The sequence below is a fragment of the Astyanax mexicanus genome, chromosome 2 (genome assembly GCF_023375975.1).
Source record: "Astyanax mexicanus isolate ESR-SI-001 chromosome 2, AstMex3_surface, whole genome shotgun sequence".
In the NCBI taxonomy this organism is placed as follows: domain Eukaryota; kingdom Metazoa; phylum Chordata; class Actinopteri; order Characiformes; family Acestrorhamphidae; genus Astyanax; species Astyanax mexicanus.
Genome location: NC_064409.1, coordinates 55,681,586 through 55,702,428, shown reverse-complemented (window position 1 = coordinate 55,702,428; position 20,843 = coordinate 55,681,586). Strand labels below are relative to the sequence as shown.

Here is a 20,843-nt window from a genome sequence, read left to right as displayed (position 1 = left end):
TGTTACAAATAAAACCTGTTGCACCCATACTGTTACATGATGCATGTGTGCACATGAAGGGGAGATGGAATTCAGCACAGCACTCTTTTTTTCTTTTATTTTTTAATTGATGTTGATGGCTTGCTTTACCCTCCTGTATTTGTTCTAAAAATCTGAATCTTCAAGTAAAGTGTTTTCACACTGTAAACATGTCAAACTGGTTGGTTTAGACCGTGAGCAAAATGTAAATCTGAAGGTTCATACCAGTTGATGTAAAAATACCCTCTCGGATGTTTAACTATTATTATTTTTGTATTATTTATACAGTACTGTACTAGTCAAAAGTGTGTACCCATCTTGTATTTCTTTATTTATTTCATTTTCCACATTGTAGATTAATATTGAAATAAAGTTTATAGTAAATGTAAATGACCTAACCCCAACTGAAAATTTGCTTTGTGATGATCTGGAACACAGGATGAAGAAAAAGTAGTTAACTATTTGTTCAGCACCAACTATTCCAGGTGACTCTACAGCTCTGAAAAAAGAGACCAGTTAAAAATGAGTTTCTTTGATTTTACCAAATTGAAAACCTCTGGAATATGATCAAAAGAAAGATGGATGATCACAAGACATTAAACCAAGCTGAACTGCTTTAGGTTTTGTACCAGGAGTGGCATAAAGTTGTCCAAAAGCAGTGTGTAAGACTGATGTGTAAAACTGTGATTAAAAACAGGGTTATCCCACCAAAAATTGATTTCTGAACTCTTCTGAAACATTATGAATATGATTTTTTTTAGCATTATTTGAGATCTGAAAGCTCTGCGTGTTTTTTGTTTTTGTTTGTCTGTAGTTTATAGAATAAAACAGCAATGTTCATTTTACTCAGAAATCATATCTATAAATAACAAAATCAGAGAAACTGATTCAGGAACTGAAGTGGTCTCTTATTTTTTCCAGAGCTGTATGTGCTGGATTGGTTCAATCTGGTAACATGACCAGAATTGTTGTGAAGTGGGGGTAGAATCACGTGACCGAGGGGCGGGGTTTTAGAGCTCAGTGGGCGTGTGGGCGGGGCTGTGGAATCCTGTGGCAGGGGGGCGGGGCCTCGTGATAGATTCCTCTGGCTCTCTAAAGCCTGAAGTTGTGGCTGTTCGCTGCAGGAATTTTAAGTCTCTGGGAGCCGCGCCATGCTGCTCTCCTGAAGCTGAGAGTGAGACGCGCAGATCCAGATCCAGTATGATGGTGTGGGTGACTCTGCTGGCCGGCCTGGCGCTGCTGCCGCTGCTGCTGAAGCTCCTGTCTCCCTACTTTCTGCAGGACCTCGTGTACATATGGAGAGCTGTGGGGTTCGGGGTCAGGCTGGAGCTGTACAAGAGGAGGACCCCGTTCTACAGCATCCTGGACCGCTTCCTGGACTTCACCAGGAGAAACCCCCACAAGCCCTTCATCCACTTCGAGGGGAACACCTACTCCTACTCGGATGTGGACAGACGCAGCAATAAAGTGGCGAACGCGCTGAGGATGGTGGCTGGGCTGAAGGAGGGGGACACGGTTGCCATGTTTCTGGGGAATGAGCCCTGCTTTGCCTGGGTTTGGCTCGGATTAGCTAAACTCGGCTGCACTGCTGCTTTACTCAACTTTAACATCAGATCCAGATCCCTGCTGCACTGCTTCTCCTGCTGCGGGGCCAGCGTGCTCATAGCGGCTGAAGGTAGGCCAGCTCAGCTATTATATTAACACTGAGAGAATGAGGAGGGGGAGGAGGGACTCTGTTTACTGTCTTTTAGGACTGGTAAAACAAACAACAAAAAAAACAGTCATATTCAAACTGTGAGACCTGTACCTCTCATAGTGCACATAACATTACCTCAGAAAACGAGCTACACAAGATTACCTCAGACTGTATGTGCTGAACGCTCAAACTTATTATTGAGTGAAGTCACTAAAGTTTCCATATGCAATTTTAATAACTTTAGATTTGTTATTATTTAGTCCTTTAAATATCTGCTTTAAATATCTGATAATACTGATATGATTTTTATGTAATTGTGAATACATAAAACCCATTAGAAAAAAATAAGGGTCCTCCAAGTCAAAATTATTATAATTCTAGTCTGGGGCTATTATCTCATAATTATGACTTAGTATTTCATATTTATGACTTTCTATATTATAAACATGACATGCATCTCATAATTATGACTTGCTGTCTCGTAATTATGACTTAGTGTCTCGTAATTATGTCGTACTATCACGTAATATGACTTAAAATCTTGTAATTATGACTTAGTATCTGGTAATTATGGCTTACTATCTTGTAAATATGACTTAGTGTCTCATAAGTATTACTATCTTATAATTAAGACTTAGTATCTCGTAATTATGACTTACTATCTCATAATTATGACTTAGTATCTCGTAATTATGACATACTATCTCATAATTAAGACTTAGTATCTCATAATTATGACTTATTATCTTGTAATAATGACTCAGTGTCTCATAACTATGACTTGGAGGACCCTTATTTTTTCCAAGTGTGCTTCCATAATTTTTGGCAAAAAAAAAAACAAATTTATTTATTTATTTATTTATTTATTACTAAGTTTTTATTTAGCCATTTTCACCACATACATTGGTGAATAAATTAACCCATAAAACCCTAGACCTATCTCTGAATGTTAATACCAATTTGAAGATTGAATCAAATAAATTAAGTTAGCAGATCATTTGTTTGTTTCTTATTGACATACACATGATTAATTATTTTAATTAGGTTAAAATCAGTTATTGTGTCAGTTATGATGTAACAGGTTATAGGTTATATTTGAACATTTCTTCTAGAAATCAGGTCAGATCCAGTTAAATGGAATGTAAAATAACTTTTTAGGCATTTGAATAATTAAAAGGTTGTAACAGAGCTGTAGAAGCTAAAATAATACATGTTTTGAAAGAGCTTGTTTTATCTCCAGCAGTAATTCAGTACTTCTACATTCTGTAAATAAGGTTAGATGAATGAACACAGATTAACACTGTCCTGTAGTGATGCTCTCAGGATGTTCAGTATGTTCCACTTTCATGAGTGAAAGGACACAGTGCTGTAAGGAACTTTACACAGCTTTTAAAGGGTCTGCGATGCACATATATCACCATGGGTTCTTTTGGGTTAATAATTAGATTTGTTTGTTTAGTGGTTAACCAGTTAGACCCAGTATGCAGGCCCACACTTAAATTCCTTAAATTCCCATATACATCCACAATACAAACTAAGTTAGGTTAAATATAGGTTTTAAATTTAATTTTGCTTTTTCCCACCACATAAATTGGTGGATAATAATAGGGCATTTTTGACATTACAGGTGGTTGCCATCCATCAGAAACATCAATATTCAATATAAATTATTTTGTCTTTTCATTTATTTGGACGAACATTGAAACATTTACAGACGAGTAATTGTGGTTGCCAAATATCCCTGTTAATATTAGTTTCCTATGCCCTACAGTAGAACCCTGGGGAACTCCACAATACCCCAAAGTTTCTGAATTAAGATGAATGTCTGAATAATTGACCTAGGGTTCAAGACAATGTCATGTAGACACTGTATTTCACTACTTCATCTCACTGTTATTTCTGTCTTAAGCTTTCTGAGATGTCTAAACATGCTTACTGCATTGATCAGAAACAATAATTATTAATTATTTGCAAAAGCAAACAAGGCCCACACACTAGCAACAGTAAAAGGTACTGAAAATGCTCAGTTTGCTCATGGGTGACATTTTTAGATGATATTTTGACACAAAATTCTCAAGTAGTGGCAGATTTGTATCAACTGCTGAATTAATATTAAGTTAATATTAATGTACTGCACTAAAATATATGTATTGATATTCAGTGATTTACATTCATATCATCATGTTGCCTCTAGTGTGTTTTGCATTAGTCTGTGTACTTGTGAGTTCAGTCTCTGAGCAGGCCCAGGCCATGTGAAGCACATGTTCTTTGAACTACTTGAGATTTGTATCAATGATTAAACCAGCAGGGGCTGCTCACACTAAGAGCTCAGTGTCAGCCTGTTTTTCACACTGAGACTTGATTAGTTACACATCTATTACACTGCAAAAAAACAGTTACTTAATCTTATTTTTTAAGCATGCCAACCAATTGCCTTAAAAACAAGTGAAATAGATAAGATTGCAGGTTTTATTTACCAATGTTTTTTAAAATAATTTACTTGAACTCACTGAGTTTAGTTAACTTAAAATCAGTGTAGTCCACTTAATTACTGTTTGGAAGAACTCAGTAATTTCAAGAGAAGTCAAAGAGTACTTGCTTTTATTTAACATTTTAAGTCTTATACGGATGGAATTAGTTTCTCATGGGGTAATTGTCTCTTTTTTGGAGGGTCCTCAGGAGTTTCATCTCCTTGCGTTTGATAAAATAGCTTTCAGTTCATGAAAAAATGTCTTCATGAAATGATCCCTTCTGCAGTATGGTCACTAATCCTTTTTTCAATTCAATTCAATTCAATTTTATTTATATAGCGCTTTTTACAACAAAGGTTGTCACAAAGCCGCTTTACAGGAAAAACAGGTCCACGCCTCTTGTGAGCAGCACCACAGAGATGCCAATTTTATGGTGACACAGTGGCAAGGAAAAACTCCCTTTAAGAGGAAGAAACCTTGGAAGGAACCAAGACTCAGTCCGAGGAACCCATCCTACTCGGGTTGACCTGCTCAGTACAAACAAACAACAAACAAATAACAGAACAAAACAGTACAGAGAATTAATGTGAACTATGGCTAATATAACAGGTACTAATTTATGAATATAAGAATGTGATGGGCACAAACTATAGAGCTATGGCTAATACAGAAACCTGTAATGACCTGTAATGACTTGATGCAAACCGGTGTCCTGAGAACAAAAAATATGTGTTTTTTTGAGTTTTGAGACTAAACACTGCTACATAACAGCTTTAAATATCTGACGATACTGATGTGATTTCCATATAATTGTGGGTCCTTCAAAACAATTCAGTCACAGTTATAAAACTATTACGTTTTGTACAATGCAAGTGTCACATAGTGTGAATCTTATTGGATATGGAGTTTTATTGCACATCTGCTTGATATAGTAACCTACAATGTTTCTTAATACTGCTCTTGGTGGCACCCTGCTCTGCAAACCTTAGTATTTTCCATACTAACATGCCTGACCGAAAGGACTTGTTCAAATGAGCTGATTAGTTCAGAGTGGCAGTAGGTACGTGTGGCAGTAGGTTTCAAGCCCATGGTTGAGTAACACCAGCATAGTTGGATTGTTGAGTGTGTGAATATGTGTTATGTGTGATTGCAGACCTCCGTGGTGCTGTGGAGGAGATATTGCCTGCTTTGAAAGAGAAGGGCATCTCTGTGTACCTTCTCAGTGATGAGTGCAGTACGGACGGCATCCAGAGCATCTCTCAGGCCATCCAACTGGCCTCAGATGAACCCCTGTCTTTATCTCTCAGATCTAATCTCAAAGCCCGAAGCACAGCTTTCTACATCTACACATCTGGAACCACAGGTATTATACAGAACATGGCTTTACAACTTTTTATTTTTGTTCTTTCTATTTGCCAAGGATAAAAAATAAAAAATTGTACACAGGTCCACAAAAACACCTCCAGTATACCAGGGGTCTTTAATCCTCCCTATATCCTGCTTATAGAGAGCCAAACACTAATCAATCCCACCTGACCCATATAATCACTGCCTCCTCAAGAGCTTGATGAGCTGAATGAGGTGAGTTAGGATTTGGGATGAAGGTGTAACCTGCAGGAGGATAACGCTCTGGAAACCCCTGATATCTCTATACAGTATCTTGCTGAAGTCTTCAATCCTTAAAAAGCCTTCAGATTTGTCTGGATTACATACAACACTTCAAAAAAGTCAAAAGAGAGCCCCAAAATTAATTCATTTAAACTTTAACTTTTGGGTGTATATAACAAAATATTTTGTGACATAAATAACTGATTTGAAAATGAAAAAATGAAAGGCTGCATAAATAATTAATCTCTGTGCTGTAGGTTATAGACCAAGGTTATAAAGATAATAGATAAGATCCTTAATCCGAGGACTGTTGGTCAAACTGTGAGATGAATCAGAAAGAAAGTTGTAAAAACACGAACATTAGAAATAAATTACAGATTAAGTTAACAGACATGCATACTCTAGAAAAAGAGAAAAGTCTACAAACTGATATTTCAGTGTATTTGGATATTACTACTATTATTGGATATATCCTACTATTATTAATAAAAATGCAAACTGCCTCAAACCACCCAGGCATGGGTCAACAATATCAATGGGCTTATAGACAGCTCTGGAAAAAAAATAAGAAACCACTTCAGTTTCTAAATCAGTTTCACTGATTTAGCTATTTATAGGTATATGTTTGAGTAAATGTACCATTGTTGTTTTATTCTGTAAACTATGGAAAACATTTCTCCCAAGTTTCAAATAAAAATACATTTATTTGCAGAAAATGAGAAATGGCTAAAATAATAAAAAGGATGCAGAGCTTTCAAACCTCAAATTATGCAAAGAAAATAAGTTCATATTCATCAAGTTTTAAGAGTTCAGAAATCAATATTTGGTGGAATAACCCTGTTTTTTAAAACAGTTTTTCATGCATCTTGGCATGTTCTCCTCCACCAGTCTTACACACTGCTTTTGGATAACTTTATGCCCACACAATCATGTTTACTTTTGTAGATAATAATAAAAGTGGGATCTAATGGCAGAGTACAACAATGCTCCCTAGTGACCAGGGTTTAAACACAACACAAAATGAACCACTGTGTACCACTAACCTTTGTAAACTAAGGCAATCAATCACATCTAATATGTTTCTTTTTAACTGTGAAAATTGATACAGTACTGAAATTCTATGGTGAAATATTACAGTGCAATATGATATGATTTTGATATTGATACAGGGAAGTGCTGCAGGACTGCTGGGTTCAAGCATCTAAATAGGACCAAGATAGAGCAGCATAGCAGTGATTAAACACAAAGGTTAAAGTGTTGCACAATGACTGAGTCAAAGTCCAGATCAAATCAAGAGTCTGCGGCACTGTTCACAAATTACAATCAATAGACATTATTCAGTCAATCCCACCCACCTGGTGTTAATCTATCAGGAATAAAGTTACTCCATACAGTGAGCACCCAGCAGACCTACTGCAATACATGACATTTTTGACAAATCATGAATTATTAATTTGATTGTCATTTGGTGTTTAATATGTATATCTGCTGTAATAGAGTTGAGCATCATAAAGACGTGTGTATTTATGGAACACAGACAGTGGTAATGCCTCTTGTTTTCTGTACAGGTCTCCCTAAAGCAGCTGTGGTCACTCAGGAAAGGGTCTGGGCAGGGTCGTTTGTTCAGGGTGTATCTGGAGTCACTGCGGAGGATGTGTTCTACATCAATCTGCCCCTCTATCACAGTGCTGGCTTTATGATTGGACTCATTGGATGTATAGAAAGAGGTAAAAAGAAACGTTCTTTACTATTTTTTGGAATAATGTACTGTTTCAGTCGTAACACATTAGGTCTTCAAAATGTCGATAGGAAGGAAATATTCGTCAGTGTATAGCTCTGAAAAAAACTACTTCAGTTTCTAAATAGTGCTGGGCGGTTTACCGGTTCATTCAGTATACCGCGGGGTGAACTTGAACTTTTATTTGTTTCTCTCATACCGCCACACCACTAGAGGGCGCTGCGGAGCGCCGTGCGGAACAGCACCGTCAGAGAAGAGAGTCAAACGCTGGTCTAACTCTGTTCTGCAGAGAAATTCGCTAGTTGCATGAGACGACGCTGCCTGTTTCCGGTCTACGACTGGTAGGCGGAGTCATTTCCGCTTTTCAGCGCCGGTCAGCAGACAGTATGGCTTTCTACACGCGATCTCTCCAGGACTTACCAAAAATAACTATAAATGATGTACAGCGCCCAGGAGTAAGAGAGAATATATATATATAAATATTATTTTTGATCTATTTTTAAGTTATTCCCTGTGTCTAGACCCTCTGTAAGTTATAAATATGTATAATGTATACTGGCATCGGGAGATATATAGTTGTTTACTATTGTATATCCTTAGTTTCAAACAGTTCAGTGTGTGATTAACCCAGAAGTTCTCTAAAATTGTTTGTTAATGTTTAATATGCATTTATATTACATTAGTATTCAAACCGTAAAATATTTGTGTTCCCTCATTATCCCAATAATATGTAAACAACGTTTGTTTTACCTGAATCAATTTTGTATTTTTTTTTGTATTCAAAACTGGCTCTGGATTCTTATGGGTCAATTTATTTATTTTTATTGAATAAGCTTGTAAATATGCCTTAAACTTTTCATGTGACCAACAGTAATGAATTTTATAAAAGAAAAACTGGCCCATTGCCTTCGTTATTGGAAATAAAGGCATGAAATAGTATTGTTGTTGAATTTAATTTTTTTGATTTTATTATTAAAATATAACAGTTTGGTATGTTTCCCAGTGTCTCCAATTTTTTATAGAGGATCCTTTAATTATAAAAATAACACAGTCAGTTTTTTTTGTTTTGTGTTTTTCGTTTCTCCTTAACTTTAAAAACACTCATGGTCGCTTTCACTCTGTACTCCTGCCGGCAGTTCTCCCCACAACAACTCCAACCGGAAACTAGTATACCTACCACTCACTACCCGGAAGTTAGGTGGCGCCATCTTGTGCACAGAGCCAATCAGATCACCTCCTGCTGCTGTTTCTACTGTATGAGTGTCTTTATCCCAGTAAAATAGAGCAGTAACTACAGTCCCTTTAAATATATTAATACTGTAGCTTAAAGGATGATTTTAATGCATTTTTGACTGAAAAAAGAAGGGAATTGTGGCTAATTTTAATACTGTAATGCCTCTAATGGCTTCAGGAATAACACATAGTAAATTTATAATAAATTTGTAACTTGTGCAATAGAACTTTTGGGAAATATCTCTTTGAATACTTAAACTTTGAGTATTTTAGGTTTGTTTATAGTGTTTATGGAACTATTTATTAAAATATTTAATTTTGTAAAAGGAGCTGTGTTACATTTGTTAGCGTATCTATTTTTAAAGTCTATTGTTTACATTCTTAAGCTATTTTTCTGATAATAAAGTATGATTTCTTCATATATTTTTTAAGGCTTTGATATTATATGTACTCCTAACAGTACAGTAGGTCATAAACCTATATTAAAGCCCTGTCATGCAAAAAATTAAAAATAATAAAAATAATAAAATACCGTGATATATTGTGAAACCTTCAGAATCTTGAAAAATACAGTAAAATGCATTTTTGGCCATACTGCCCAACAATATTTCTAAATCAGTTCCTCTGGTATTGCTATTTATAGGTATATGTTTAAGTAAAATGAACATTGTTGTTTTATTCTATAAACTTAAAAAAAAGATGCAGACCTTAAATAATGCAAAGAAAACAAGTTCATATTCATAAAGAGTTCAGAAATGTATATTTGTTGGAATAACCCTGTTTTTTAATCACAGTTTTCATACATGTTGGCATGTTCTCCTCCACCAGTCTTACACACTGGTGCAAAATTTCAAGCATTAATTGGTTTGATGGTTTGTGAGCATCCATCTTCCTCTTGATTATATTCCAGAGGTTTTTAATTTGGTAAAATCAAAGACACTCATCATTTTTAAGTGGTATCTTATTTTTTTCCCCAGAGGCCATAAACCAACATTAAGGTTCCCTCTGTTTAACTTTATCAATATATATTTTTAAAACACATTAAACAGATATGAAAGTACATACTTGCCCCCAAAAGTTTTACCATTAGCTTTCTATATTAATTCATGTTAATGTTGTTTTAATTTTTTTTTTGTTGTGACAGTAATAAAGTATGCCACTAGGGGGACTACAGAAACAGGTTAATGTAATATAATGCAGCTTTTATTGCACTAGAAGTTATTTTGGACCTTTTTTTTCATCCATTTATCATACATTTTTTTTCACCTGACACATTTATGCTCCTCCTGCTTGTGTTTAGGGAACACTGCTGTTCTGAGGAGGAAGTTCTCTGCCTCTCAGTTCTGGGATGACTGCAGAAAGTATGATGTCACTGTGATGCAGTATATTGGGGAAACGATGCGTTATCTCTGCAACACGCCAAAGGTCAGTCTGTCTGTTTTGTCTTTTGGAAATTTAGACCATTAGGGTTTTATACCTACAGGTTGTTTTAAAGAACAGCTTCATAATCATGTTGATGCTCCACTGACTGTAAGAGAAATAATTCTACTGTTGCTGTTCTGGGCTCAGTATGCTGCTAACTTTACTATGTAACTTTGGTGAGGTGGACACTCTGATACCTTAGTCCACTTGATTCTTTTACTTTCAGTGACAGTTCTGTTTTTCTCAGCATGGATCTAAAAAAGCACACAGTGTAAGGATGGCTTTATGTGTAGGGCTGTCCCTAACGATTATTTTTTAAACGATTATTCTAACGATTATTTTTTTCGATTAGTCGACTAATCTATTCATTGAGAAACATATTTAAATAATTATTTTACGTTTTAAAGCAAACGATAAATTACTATATTTATATATAATAACAACAACAACAACAACACAAGCCTACTAAACCAAACCCCACACTTATAATCACTTACATGTACAGCACGTTGTTTAGATCTATAACGCTAAAAATGGATAAGCTCCCATACACCACAACCGTGTGTTGCACTGTTTTCTGTGACCGCTAGATTTTGTGACCACTGGCAGTTAGTTCTCAGCAGACCGGTGCACTGGCCGATTCGAAACTGTTCGTTTCTAATGTTTACCCCGACTGGCCAAAACGGTTCAGTTTAGGGCTGAGGGTAAGGTGTAGGTATAGAAAGCTTCCGTTTTGCCAATGAACGCTCATAACCGTGAGCACTGGTCACAAAATTCCGACGGTGACAGAATACGGTGTGACACCGCAGCGCCGACGGCGCTAGCTAAAATAACTTAAGGCAGCTAGCTTAGCTAAACACCTGAACTTATGAATAATGCTACTGTTTCTGGAAACTGCGAAATGCCATGCACAAATATAAACCAAAAATGTATAATTTCTGCCTGTGGCAGGTTTAAAACCTTTGGTAGACAGCCTTAAGTCTTTTTAAGGACACCCGCGGAGACCCTGATGTAAACGGTAACTTACTGTGTGACCCTGTTGACATAGTGCTCCTGGATGTTTGCGCTTCAAGTGCTCCTTTTGCACGTATGGCAGAGGACCACATTGTTGCCCTTTTGCGTGAAATGCTCCCAAACTTTAGATGCCCGCTGGCGTTTTTTTGTAGCTGGAGATTGCTCTCCGGAGTCCAAGCTCTCTAGAGCTTAGATTCTCTGCCCGAACCCGACATGACCCGAGGCCCGCCCGTAAATCCGACCCGGGCTCCAGAAAATAGTCCGAGATGTAGGCGTCTGTTTTTTAATTATATTTTTATTTTAAAAAAATAACGAAAACTGAAAGTGAAACTAAACTAATTTATTTATAAGCGCTGTTTTCACTACCGCAGTTCTACAGCGGGGGTGTTGTGCCGATTCTGTCCGCGAAGCGGGAGTCAGATTCAGCAGAGAGTCGGATTCGGCACAAACGCGGCGGCACCTCGCGGTCCGCGGTGTCAGTTGTAAGCGCTCGCGCTAGCCGCAAAATACGGCAGAAAACACTGAGGGAGCTGCAGAATTATGAATGGGACTAGAATATGAGCACGAGGAGATCAGAGAACCTTCACCTGTGAGTAGCTCTCTCTCTCTCTCTCTCTCTCTCTCTCTCTGTCTCTCTCTCTCTCTCTCTCTCTGTCTCTCGCACGTGAACTCCTCCGCGTTTGACTTGCAGAACTGTGTTTAGCTGTTCTTAAAAATCATTTTAATTAAATAATAGTTCTATGCTTCTATGTTACCGTGTTAATTAACATAATTCTGATCATATTTCGCTCATTAAAACAGCCCGAAAACAGCCAGTTGGAATTTTTGGGCCCGATCTAACCTCTAATGCTCTCCACAGGCGCCGCCATGTTTACGACGCGCCGACGCAAGTTATGCAAATCGATGTATTTTTGTAATCGATGACGTCGATTATGTCGACGCGTCGCCCCAGCCCTATTTATGTGTACATTTTACTTCATGACTATAGAGGGAGCCCAGAAGCAAGAAATGCCAATTTCAATACCAATACCAATGCTGCTTTAATTGCATCACAAATTGTGCAATTCAGCTTAATTACTCAGGAATGCATCAACACAGCAACATGATTCATACATTGTGACAAAGAGGGAAATAATAGTAAATAATCACATTCATTTGGTAGGAATATAGGCCATATTGGCCTAAATTACTCAAACTCTTAGCAATCTGCATCCTAGAGGTGGGAATATCGAGAAAAATAAATCCGCCTGGTGCTGCTCATGTATTCTGTAACAGTAATAAGCCATGTAATTAAATATAATCAAAATTCTTATACTTTCAACTAATATACACTCTAATCTAACTATTACTGAAAAGAAAACTCTTGTGTGAATTGATGTGAAGTCTGTACATTCAAAAATAAATAAAAAAAAGCAGTTGCTGGGTACAATTTAGATCTAAACATGATCAATTCCATGAAGATTTACAAATTCTGGAGGCATTTACATCTCAAATGATGACATTTTTGAGCAGCTCAATGTCTTCTGGGATAAATAATAATATTAGCATGTGGCTGTCTCCTAACATAACTGTGTTATAAGAAGTGAAACAGGAACTGTCAAAAACAGAGAAAAAAAACACAATATTAGACTAGGGTTTAAAGGATAAGCTACTGGCCATACATCTAACTATGTTGTTGTGTTTTGTCTTTGCATTATTAATCACAGAAAGACAATGACAGAGACCACAAAGTGAAAATCGCTATAGGTAATGGTGTACGAGCTGACGTCTGGAAGGAATTCCTGAAACGCTTTGGGAACATTTACGTCAGGGAGCTCTACGCTGCCACAGAGGGAAATATCGGATTTATTAACTACACCACTAAAGTGGGTGTGGTCGGCCGTGTCAACGTCCTCCACAAGGTATGATGTTACTTAGTTTACAGACTTTTAAAACATCATAAGAGACTCACCATTCTAGACTGAGCTAATCTCCAGCTGTGTGTTGTGTAGAAACTCTTCCCCTACGCCCTCATCAAGTTCGACATAGAGAAAGAAGAGCCAGTGAGAACAGCTGATGGACTCTGTGTTCCAGCTGCTCAAGGTGAGTCACGTATAATGCACAGGTTTCACATAAAAAAAAAATAGTAGCAGTGATAAAAAGACACCTTATACTCTAGGGGTGTAAAGGTACAGTAAATACACAATTCGGTTCACACCTCGGTATAAACCCCACAGGTTCAGTAGGTTTTTGGTACGATTGGTGAAATAAAAAAATAAAGAGGCTGGGCGTTCTGTATAGCCTCACATTTTATAAACTTCACAATAACAATGAATCTTCATTTTAATCATGTTTTGTTTTTTGGGATGAAATGTTATAACGGGGCTCGAGCACTTTTATTAAATGCTTGAAAGTCTCCTACTGTCGTCATGAGGCTCCATCTTTTAGACCTTGTTGGAACAAACAAACAGTGAGCCTGATTGTGGCGCTTTATTAAGAACAAACACAACAGCATTACTTTAACTGCTTAAACTACAGAAATTTTTTCCCTAAACATATTAAGAGATAGAGAGAGATTGAGAAAGAGAGAGAGAGAGAGAGAGTGAGAGAAGATAAAAGATAGAATCTCCTATAGACTGACTGTGTACCCTGTATTCTGCGCGCGTTTATGTGAACCGAACCGTGACTCCCATATTGTGACAGTTTGCAAAGAATACTCGTACTAGTATACACCCTAATCACACATTCACTTGGCCCTGTTTATCCCAGTTTACTAATTATTTGAAACCCTGTCTGGCAGGTGAGGCTGGACTGCTGGTTGGAAGAATCACCAAAAAGTCTCCGTTTGTCGGCTACGCTGGAAACGAGCAGCAGACGGAGAAGAAGCGGCTCAGAGATGTGTTTGTTAAAGGAGATATATATTTTAACAGTGGAGATCTGCTAAAAATCGACCATGAAAACTTTGTCTACTTCCAGGATCGAGTTGGAGACACCTTCAGGTAACCTGTGCCATATTTTAAGCAACAAAAAGAAAAACATTATTGGCATCAATAAAACTGTATTATAATATACTGAAAAATATACTGTATTTAGGAAAAGCAATCGTGTGCACCCCTGAAAGCACTGAAAACTAAAAACTCAAACCTCATAACTAGCAACCGGAAATGAACCAGATATGGTTCATGGCTGCATTAGAAGAATAAGGCTACTTCCACCTGTAACCATATATACAATTTTACAGATTCTAAATTTAAACAGAACATTATATATTTGTAATAGAACAGTATTTACCTGTATTCATATGGTAAAGTTTGAAATCTAGTGTTATCTGTGTAGGCATTGAAGACATGACTTGTATAGTTCACTATATAGGAGTAAGGAGGTATTTGAGATTCAGACAGAAACATGCATGCAGTAAGTAGGATGTCGTCACATTCTTTAAGGTTTCATTAAGTTTTTTTTTTTTCTTCCACGAGACTGATCAACACTGAAAACAGAATCTCCACCTTGAAGAGTGTTTTTTTTTAGTGACCAATACTTAATGTTGACCATGTTTTTTATGGAAGTCAAAGTACAAATAAAAAAAAAAACTATCCGGATACGTGTGAACAGGGCCTAAGACTGTGCTTTTTGGCTTGTTTTACAGATGGAAGGGAGAGAATGTAGCAACGACTGAAGTGGCAGACATCCTCTCTATGGTGGACTGCATCGAGGAGGCCAATGTCTATGGTGTTACAGTCAAAGGTAAACAGTGAAGCAAGTGATGAGTTGTTGCTGTTTATATCGTTCATGTTTATAAATCAGGGATGACCCTATAGATATAAAAAGCTCAGTCTGACTGTATGCCTTCTCAAGGGCACGAGGGAAGAATTGGAATGGCAGCCGTTACATTAAAGGAGGGGAACGAGTTTGATTGTGTCGACACGTGTAAAGTTGTTGCCAGTTACCTACCAGTTTATGCCAGACCACGATTCATTCGCATTCAGGTGAGTGTGTAGATGATATTTAAAATCGATGCTTACAATGCTGTTAGTTTGTAATCACAGGTTTATATTAAAGGTTGCTTGTTTTCAGGAATCGCTGGAACTCACAGGAACCTTCAAGATGAAAAAGGTGAAACTGGTGGAGGAGGGGTTTGATCCAGCTCTTATTCAGGATCCACTCTACTTCCTTGATCTGAATCAGAAGAAATACGTTTCACTTACTCTGGACATTTATAACTCGCTGTTGGCCGGAGATATTAAACTATAAATCTAGAAATGTACAAATGTTCTAATCAAACATGTAAACTTTTAACACTTGTGTTTTTCTGTGTGCCTTACGAAAAAGAATAATAATGTATACTAAAATAGTTACAAACTAATCTCAGGGAAAATAACAGTTCTTCTATTTTAATATTTTTTGACCAATTTAATAAGCAATTTCTATGTTAATAATTGTATGATTGTAATAAAATGTAGCGTGTTTTAATAACATACACCTTTTTTTGGTTTATTGTGACAGTCATATTCTGGTTGTGCAGGCCAAAAGCAGGTCGTTCCAGCTGGTTTGGTGAAGCTGTTGCTATACTGTTGGTTGCAAATATGTTACTATGCTGATGCTATGGTAGCAGTTCAGTTGCTGAGCAGTTGCTAAGGTGCTGCTAGGCAGTTGCTGGGGTATAGCTGTGGTATAAGGTGTTACATGAATGTGGTGTAGGAGGAATTTAGGTGTAAAAGAGTTGCTTTTTAAGGTGTTGCTAGGTGGTTGCCATGGGGGACCAGATGTTTACAGAGTTGAGAAATTGAGGGTTGTAGGCTAGTGTAACTGGATTGGAGCCCAGTTACTTGGGTTAGTGGCTGTCTAGAAAATGTGAGTTTAGGATTTGGTATGGATGAAATAAACAGGAGTGAACAAGAGTAATAAAGCATGAATAAAAATAAATAAATAAATAAATAAAGCAGTGAGGGTAAAAACGACAGTGAATTTGTTCACGGTGGCCTGTCCTGAAATGGCATATACAAAAAAAAAAGGGTGTATGGGTGATCTTAAAAAATGGGAATAGGATCCTATGGGGGAGAATAATTCAGCTAAATTAAGTTGAAAGACCATAATCATGATTTAAAAAGGCTTCATTTAATCAGGCAGAAAAAAATTGGGCATAGATAGTTATATATAGCATCGTCACGACTGCACTGGTGTGTAGGGGAAGGGTAAAAGTGAGGATCGGGGTCGATGACCATCTTCCCCCTCTAAACTATCCTGTGAATAGGAACCAGTGCCCTTTTGCACCAATAGTGGGGTCATTACCTCCATGATATTGCTTTTACAACAACCTTTGTGCCATTTACACTGGCCACAATCCAAGTGTATCACCCTCCATTTCACTCCCTTATCCAGTGTTCACACCTGAAGCACAAGGTTACTTTAAAAATTAATTTATTTATTAATACAGTGGTATACTTAGAAATGTGCTGCAAAGAAAAACAAAATATTAAAAGGAAAAAAAATGAAAAACAAAAAAAAGAAAATGTCAGCCACACAAGGAAAAAGAAACTAATATTGGGTTGAAGCTGTGTTGTTATATCAAAAGAAAATAGTACTGATGTGCCTTAATAAATCGTTTACTAGTACAAAAATACATTTCAGGGCACACAATACAGCATCCAGTATCACAAATAAAGTAGAGGACCACTCACCACAGCGGACCATTCTTAAGTACAGATTCATTAAATTATTTAAACCGAGCACTTTCCTATTTTGTAAATAAGAATAAAAATGTTTTGTTTTCTTATTGTTAAAAATGCCATTAAGTAGAGTTTGTGTATATGTTGGTAGAAAAGTTATTTATATATTTTTTTGTATTTTAAATTTTTCATTACTGCTAAGTTTAGTTCCAAGGCTCAGGGGTATAACTGTAATATAAACATGACCAATGAAATAGATTTTTCTTTTTCTTTTTTTTAAAGAAACTTTTTGCTCCATCTTAACTTTTTTATACAAAATAACAAAAATGTACAAAAGTTCATTTACAGCAAACCAAGGCCATAGGCTAGCAGTATATACAGCCATAATTTAAACATATCCTAGTGTTTTGTATATCCTTTGACTTCATATGCATAGCAGTAAAATAAAGCATACCTGTTCATTAGCCTTGATTATTTGTGTGCTAAATCCAAGTCCACTGACATAACGGGTTAAAAACCGGTAAGAGAATTTAATATCCTTCATAAGTATTTCCACTCTAGAACTTAAATGGGAAGTTTGCATGTCTTTCCTTAAATTAAAGTTAATATGCAGATAAGGCATCACTGCTCGCAGTGTAGAGATGGGAAAGTTTGTGTTCTGAACTTAGTAGCAGGCTTCTGGACCTGAGTCATAGCACATGCATAGATCTCTAGACAGCAGGAGATTTGGAAAACCAAAGTCAATGTCAGTGTGTTCGTCTATGGTAAAACATCGCTAGAAAAGGTCTGTTCAAAACATTGAGCCCATTTTAAGCCAGAAGGAAGAAGTCAAGAAGTCCATCAGCAATGAGCAGAAGAGTCCACATCCTTCAAAAAGCACTTCTTCATATCATCTTCTTCATGTCTTTCAGTGTCCTTCATTCCAAAGTTCCAGAAGAGTAGGCTCAGACTTATGCAGATCCTTACACACACACACACACACACCCACTCGCCCAACCACAAAAACACACATGACCACAGCCCTCACAAACAAAAAAGTTCTGCATACATCAACTTTTTTGTTTGTGAGCATATAGAATTGCAATGTTTTGATGAATTATTTGATGTCATTTATTTAAATTTTTTCACTTGAAATGTCTTTTTTTATTATTTGGAGAAGAGGCTACAAATGTCAAAATGGGATTATTTCAGTCGGTCTGTGGCACTGGTCATGCATTCTATTAACAGTTCTCTTAAAGAATTCATTTATTCTGTCATTTTTTGCAAGCCTTCAAGCACCAAAAAAAGAAGAAGAGGAGTAGGAGGAGGGGGTTTTGCAGGGATTCAGCACCAGGGGGGGTGCTCTCCTTGTCCTCTGAGCATATTCTTGGGCACAATAAACTCCCTCTGCAAAAAAGAAGAGGACCAAAAAACAAACAAAAAAAAAAGACTCCTTCATAGAGTGGAGCAAATCCCCAGGAAGTAACAGAGCAGGGATGAAGGGGAAGAGAGGAGTCTTTCTCGTGTTCTTCTTCACTGACGCTTTCACATTTGATAACAGACCAGCTGTTGTCCTCTTCAGAAGTGGTCAATCAGCACGGACACACAGTTAGCGCCCACCAGGTAATTGGGGTCCCCTGGGAGAGATTTGTTTTGCCAGCATTTGGGGTCACCTGTGGAAATCAAGAAATCAGGTGAGTAAAGACACTACAGGGCTGTTACAAAGCGCTTATTAGATTAAATTTCTTTTGACACTATAATTTTTTGACTGGAAATCATTTCTTTGTCAAATATTAGACAAATCTCTCTACTACAGCAGGCCTGAATGTTACTGAGCAAGGAGAGGAACTGTTCCAGTGGCTTTTTGTTACACCGGTCAGCATGGAACACTTTAAAAAACAAAACAAAAAAAAAAAACAGTCTGAGGCTGTTCGCTAACTGTACTTGGGGCCACAGAACCGCTCTGTGGTTGTCTTAATGGCATTTGGGTTCAATACTTGGCTCCACATTTGCGTCACCTTGTGCCATGTGACCTGTGGTTTTTATATTTCCAGTACAGAAAAGGGTAGGAACTGTTTTTTGGTCTGTGGAAGACTAGCTCTTTTACTTTGCCATTAATGAAGTGTAGTCTGTGGTAACATTGTGTAGCAAAGTGGGACAAGGCATACATCTGCCATGCTAACACTGCAGTAGCAATGTTGGACGAAACCAGCAGCTAATTTTATGGAGAACTTCCAGTTCTCTATTTCGCATTTGTTTAATACATCTGTTTCCCAAGTTAGCAAATTGCTAACTCTTTAGATTTAAAATGGGAATAAGAGTTTGGACAAATTTGGCAACAGAAAGTGTAGCATAATTATTACAAAAAGCTGTGCACTTCTAATGTAGCAACACAGCTAATGGAAAAATAAACTGTAACCAGTCTTATGGGTCAAAATAATTGTCTTGCCATTAAACAGGCATCAAGTAAGGAAGCAAAAGCAGCAAACAGGGAAATACATGAGAAGAAGGAAGAAAAGAGAATTTGAAGAAAGAGAAAATGGAATAAAACCACACCCAAGGTTCATTTCGACCCCTACCAAAACCACCGAGGGCACTCAAGAACCAAAGAAACCCAAAAGGTCAGAGAGAGAGAAAGGACAGCGTACCCGACGAGGAGTCGGAGGATTTTAGAGCAAAAGACCAACCATCAGGAGTCATAGACGCACAGTGTGGTAGGCGCAGCTCCACTGGCTTCAGAAACTTCAGACCATGAGGCCCACACATGACCAGGGGACTGAGCAGAGTTTCACCTGCAGGGAGATCAACAATACACACACACTTAACAAAGCCTTCTGGAAACATGGTGAGTGAAGTGTAGAACGTCTGAGAGCAGTCAGACTCTATAAAAACAGCACAGCAAGATCCTTTTAGCCAGTTACGTCTCTTTCATTAATTATTTAATGAAACATTTTGAATGAAAGACGAGAAAGAGTAGTGAGACGGCGCTTGGGACTTGTTCTTATATATAATAAAGAATGCAGACCTTTCTCTTTATCCAGCGGTGGCAGGATGCTGTTGTCCCTGCACACTTTAAAGTAGATCTCCTGCTCCACGCTTTCAGGAATGGCCCCTTGGGGAATGATGATGCTCACCCCTGTCTCTATGGAGCTCAACACCCCGCCATTACAGTTAAAGATGCCCCGAGCTGTGGCAACCACTGTGTGTCCTTCATCGTCGTCATCATCATCCAGAGCACTGGGGCTGAAAAGGAAGCATCACGTGTATTAAAATCATGAGATCATTATAAATCCTGATATTCACTTCTGAAGTGGGTTTCCCAAAAGGCTCTTAGGAATAAGATGATTCTTAGATGGTCGAGTGAGCATCACACTGAGCACTCTCTCTCCATGTTAAGAGGTTTTTAATGATAAGATGCTTTTGGGAAACTGGGCCCAGCTCACCTGACAGGGATAGCCTTGGGGATAGCATTGACGTTGTTGTGCTGATATTTGGGCCTGTTGTCCATCGTACGAGTAAACGTGTCCACTCCACTGTCTGACTCCAGAGGCTGAGGTGAGAGGTGAGTTTTGGGGTTGTTGTTCACTATAGTGGGCTTGGCCTGTGTGTCATTGGGCAGCAGGTTGTGGTTGAATTTCGGGCTCTCAAACTTGCGCTCAAATGGTCGTGCAGAGCTTGTGTAAGGCTTCGGGACATAGCGGTTATAGCTAGTGGGAGCAGGGGCACCCAGAGTTTTGGGGGGAATGTCAGTGCCGTTAACCGGGGATTTCTGGGAAAGGTAGTTGCCTTGAACCGGGTCATCTCGGGTTGGGGGTCGGAGAGTAGACAGGTCCGGTTTGCCTTTGGGAGAGTTGTGGGGATCAGGTATGGAGTTCACTGAATATAATAGACAAACACAAAAAAAACACCAAAAGGTAAAATATTTTTTAGGATTATTGTTTAAAACAAAGATCATTTACTAGACTTAACCATTGCTGATACTTGGCATATAGTGACACACTTGAGAGCAGACTGAATGT

The 20,843-nt window shown here is 37.7% G+C and overlaps 2 protein-coding genes across 12 annotated transcripts in view; one reads left to right on the top strand and one right to left on the bottom strand.

Annotated features, from left to right (window-relative positions):
• Nucleotides 1-1,115: 1,115 nt before the first annotated feature.
• Nucleotides 1,116-15,637, top strand: zgc:101540 (hsFATP2a_ACSVL_like domain-containing protein). Its single transcript, XM_007246531.4, has 10 exons — nucleotides 1,116-1,693; nucleotides 5,339-5,548; nucleotides 7,362-7,520; nucleotides 10,065-10,189; nucleotides 12,907-13,101; nucleotides 13,192-13,282; nucleotides 13,980-14,178; nucleotides 14,826-14,923; nucleotides 15,035-15,165; nucleotides 15,254-15,637. Exons 1-10 carry the CDS (start codon nucleotides 1,219-1,221, stop codon nucleotides 15,428-15,430), a joined length of 1,860 nt encoding a protein of 619 aa, XP_007246593.3. The 5' UTR covers nucleotides 1,116-1,218; the 3' UTR covers nucleotides 15,431-15,637.
• Nucleotides 15,638-16,275: 638 nt separating this feature from the next.
• The window catches only part of tjp1b (tight junction protein 1b), a 127,925-nt gene continuing 123,357 nt past the window's right edge, over nucleotides 16,276-20,843 (bottom strand). For 7 of the 11 annotated variants that reach the window (XM_049474604.1, XM_049474605.1, XM_049474608.1 and 4 more), the window contains 4 exons: nucleotides 20,268-20,700; nucleotides 19,850-20,067; nucleotides 19,473-19,616; nucleotides 16,276-18,497 (listed from right to left, as the gene is read on the bottom strand). In XM_049474604.1, coding sequence (XP_049330561.1) covers nucleotides 18,403-18,497; nucleotides 19,473-19,616; nucleotides 19,850-20,067; nucleotides 20,268-20,700 — 890 coding nt within the window. In that variant the 3' untranslated portion in view covers nucleotides 16,276-18,402. The remainder of the gene's footprint in view (nucleotides 18,498-19,472; nucleotides 19,617-19,849; nucleotides 20,068-20,267; nucleotides 20,701-20,843) is intronic. The other 4 variants (XM_049474606.1, XM_049474609.1, XM_049474607.1 and 1 more) reach the window with 2 other exon arrangements.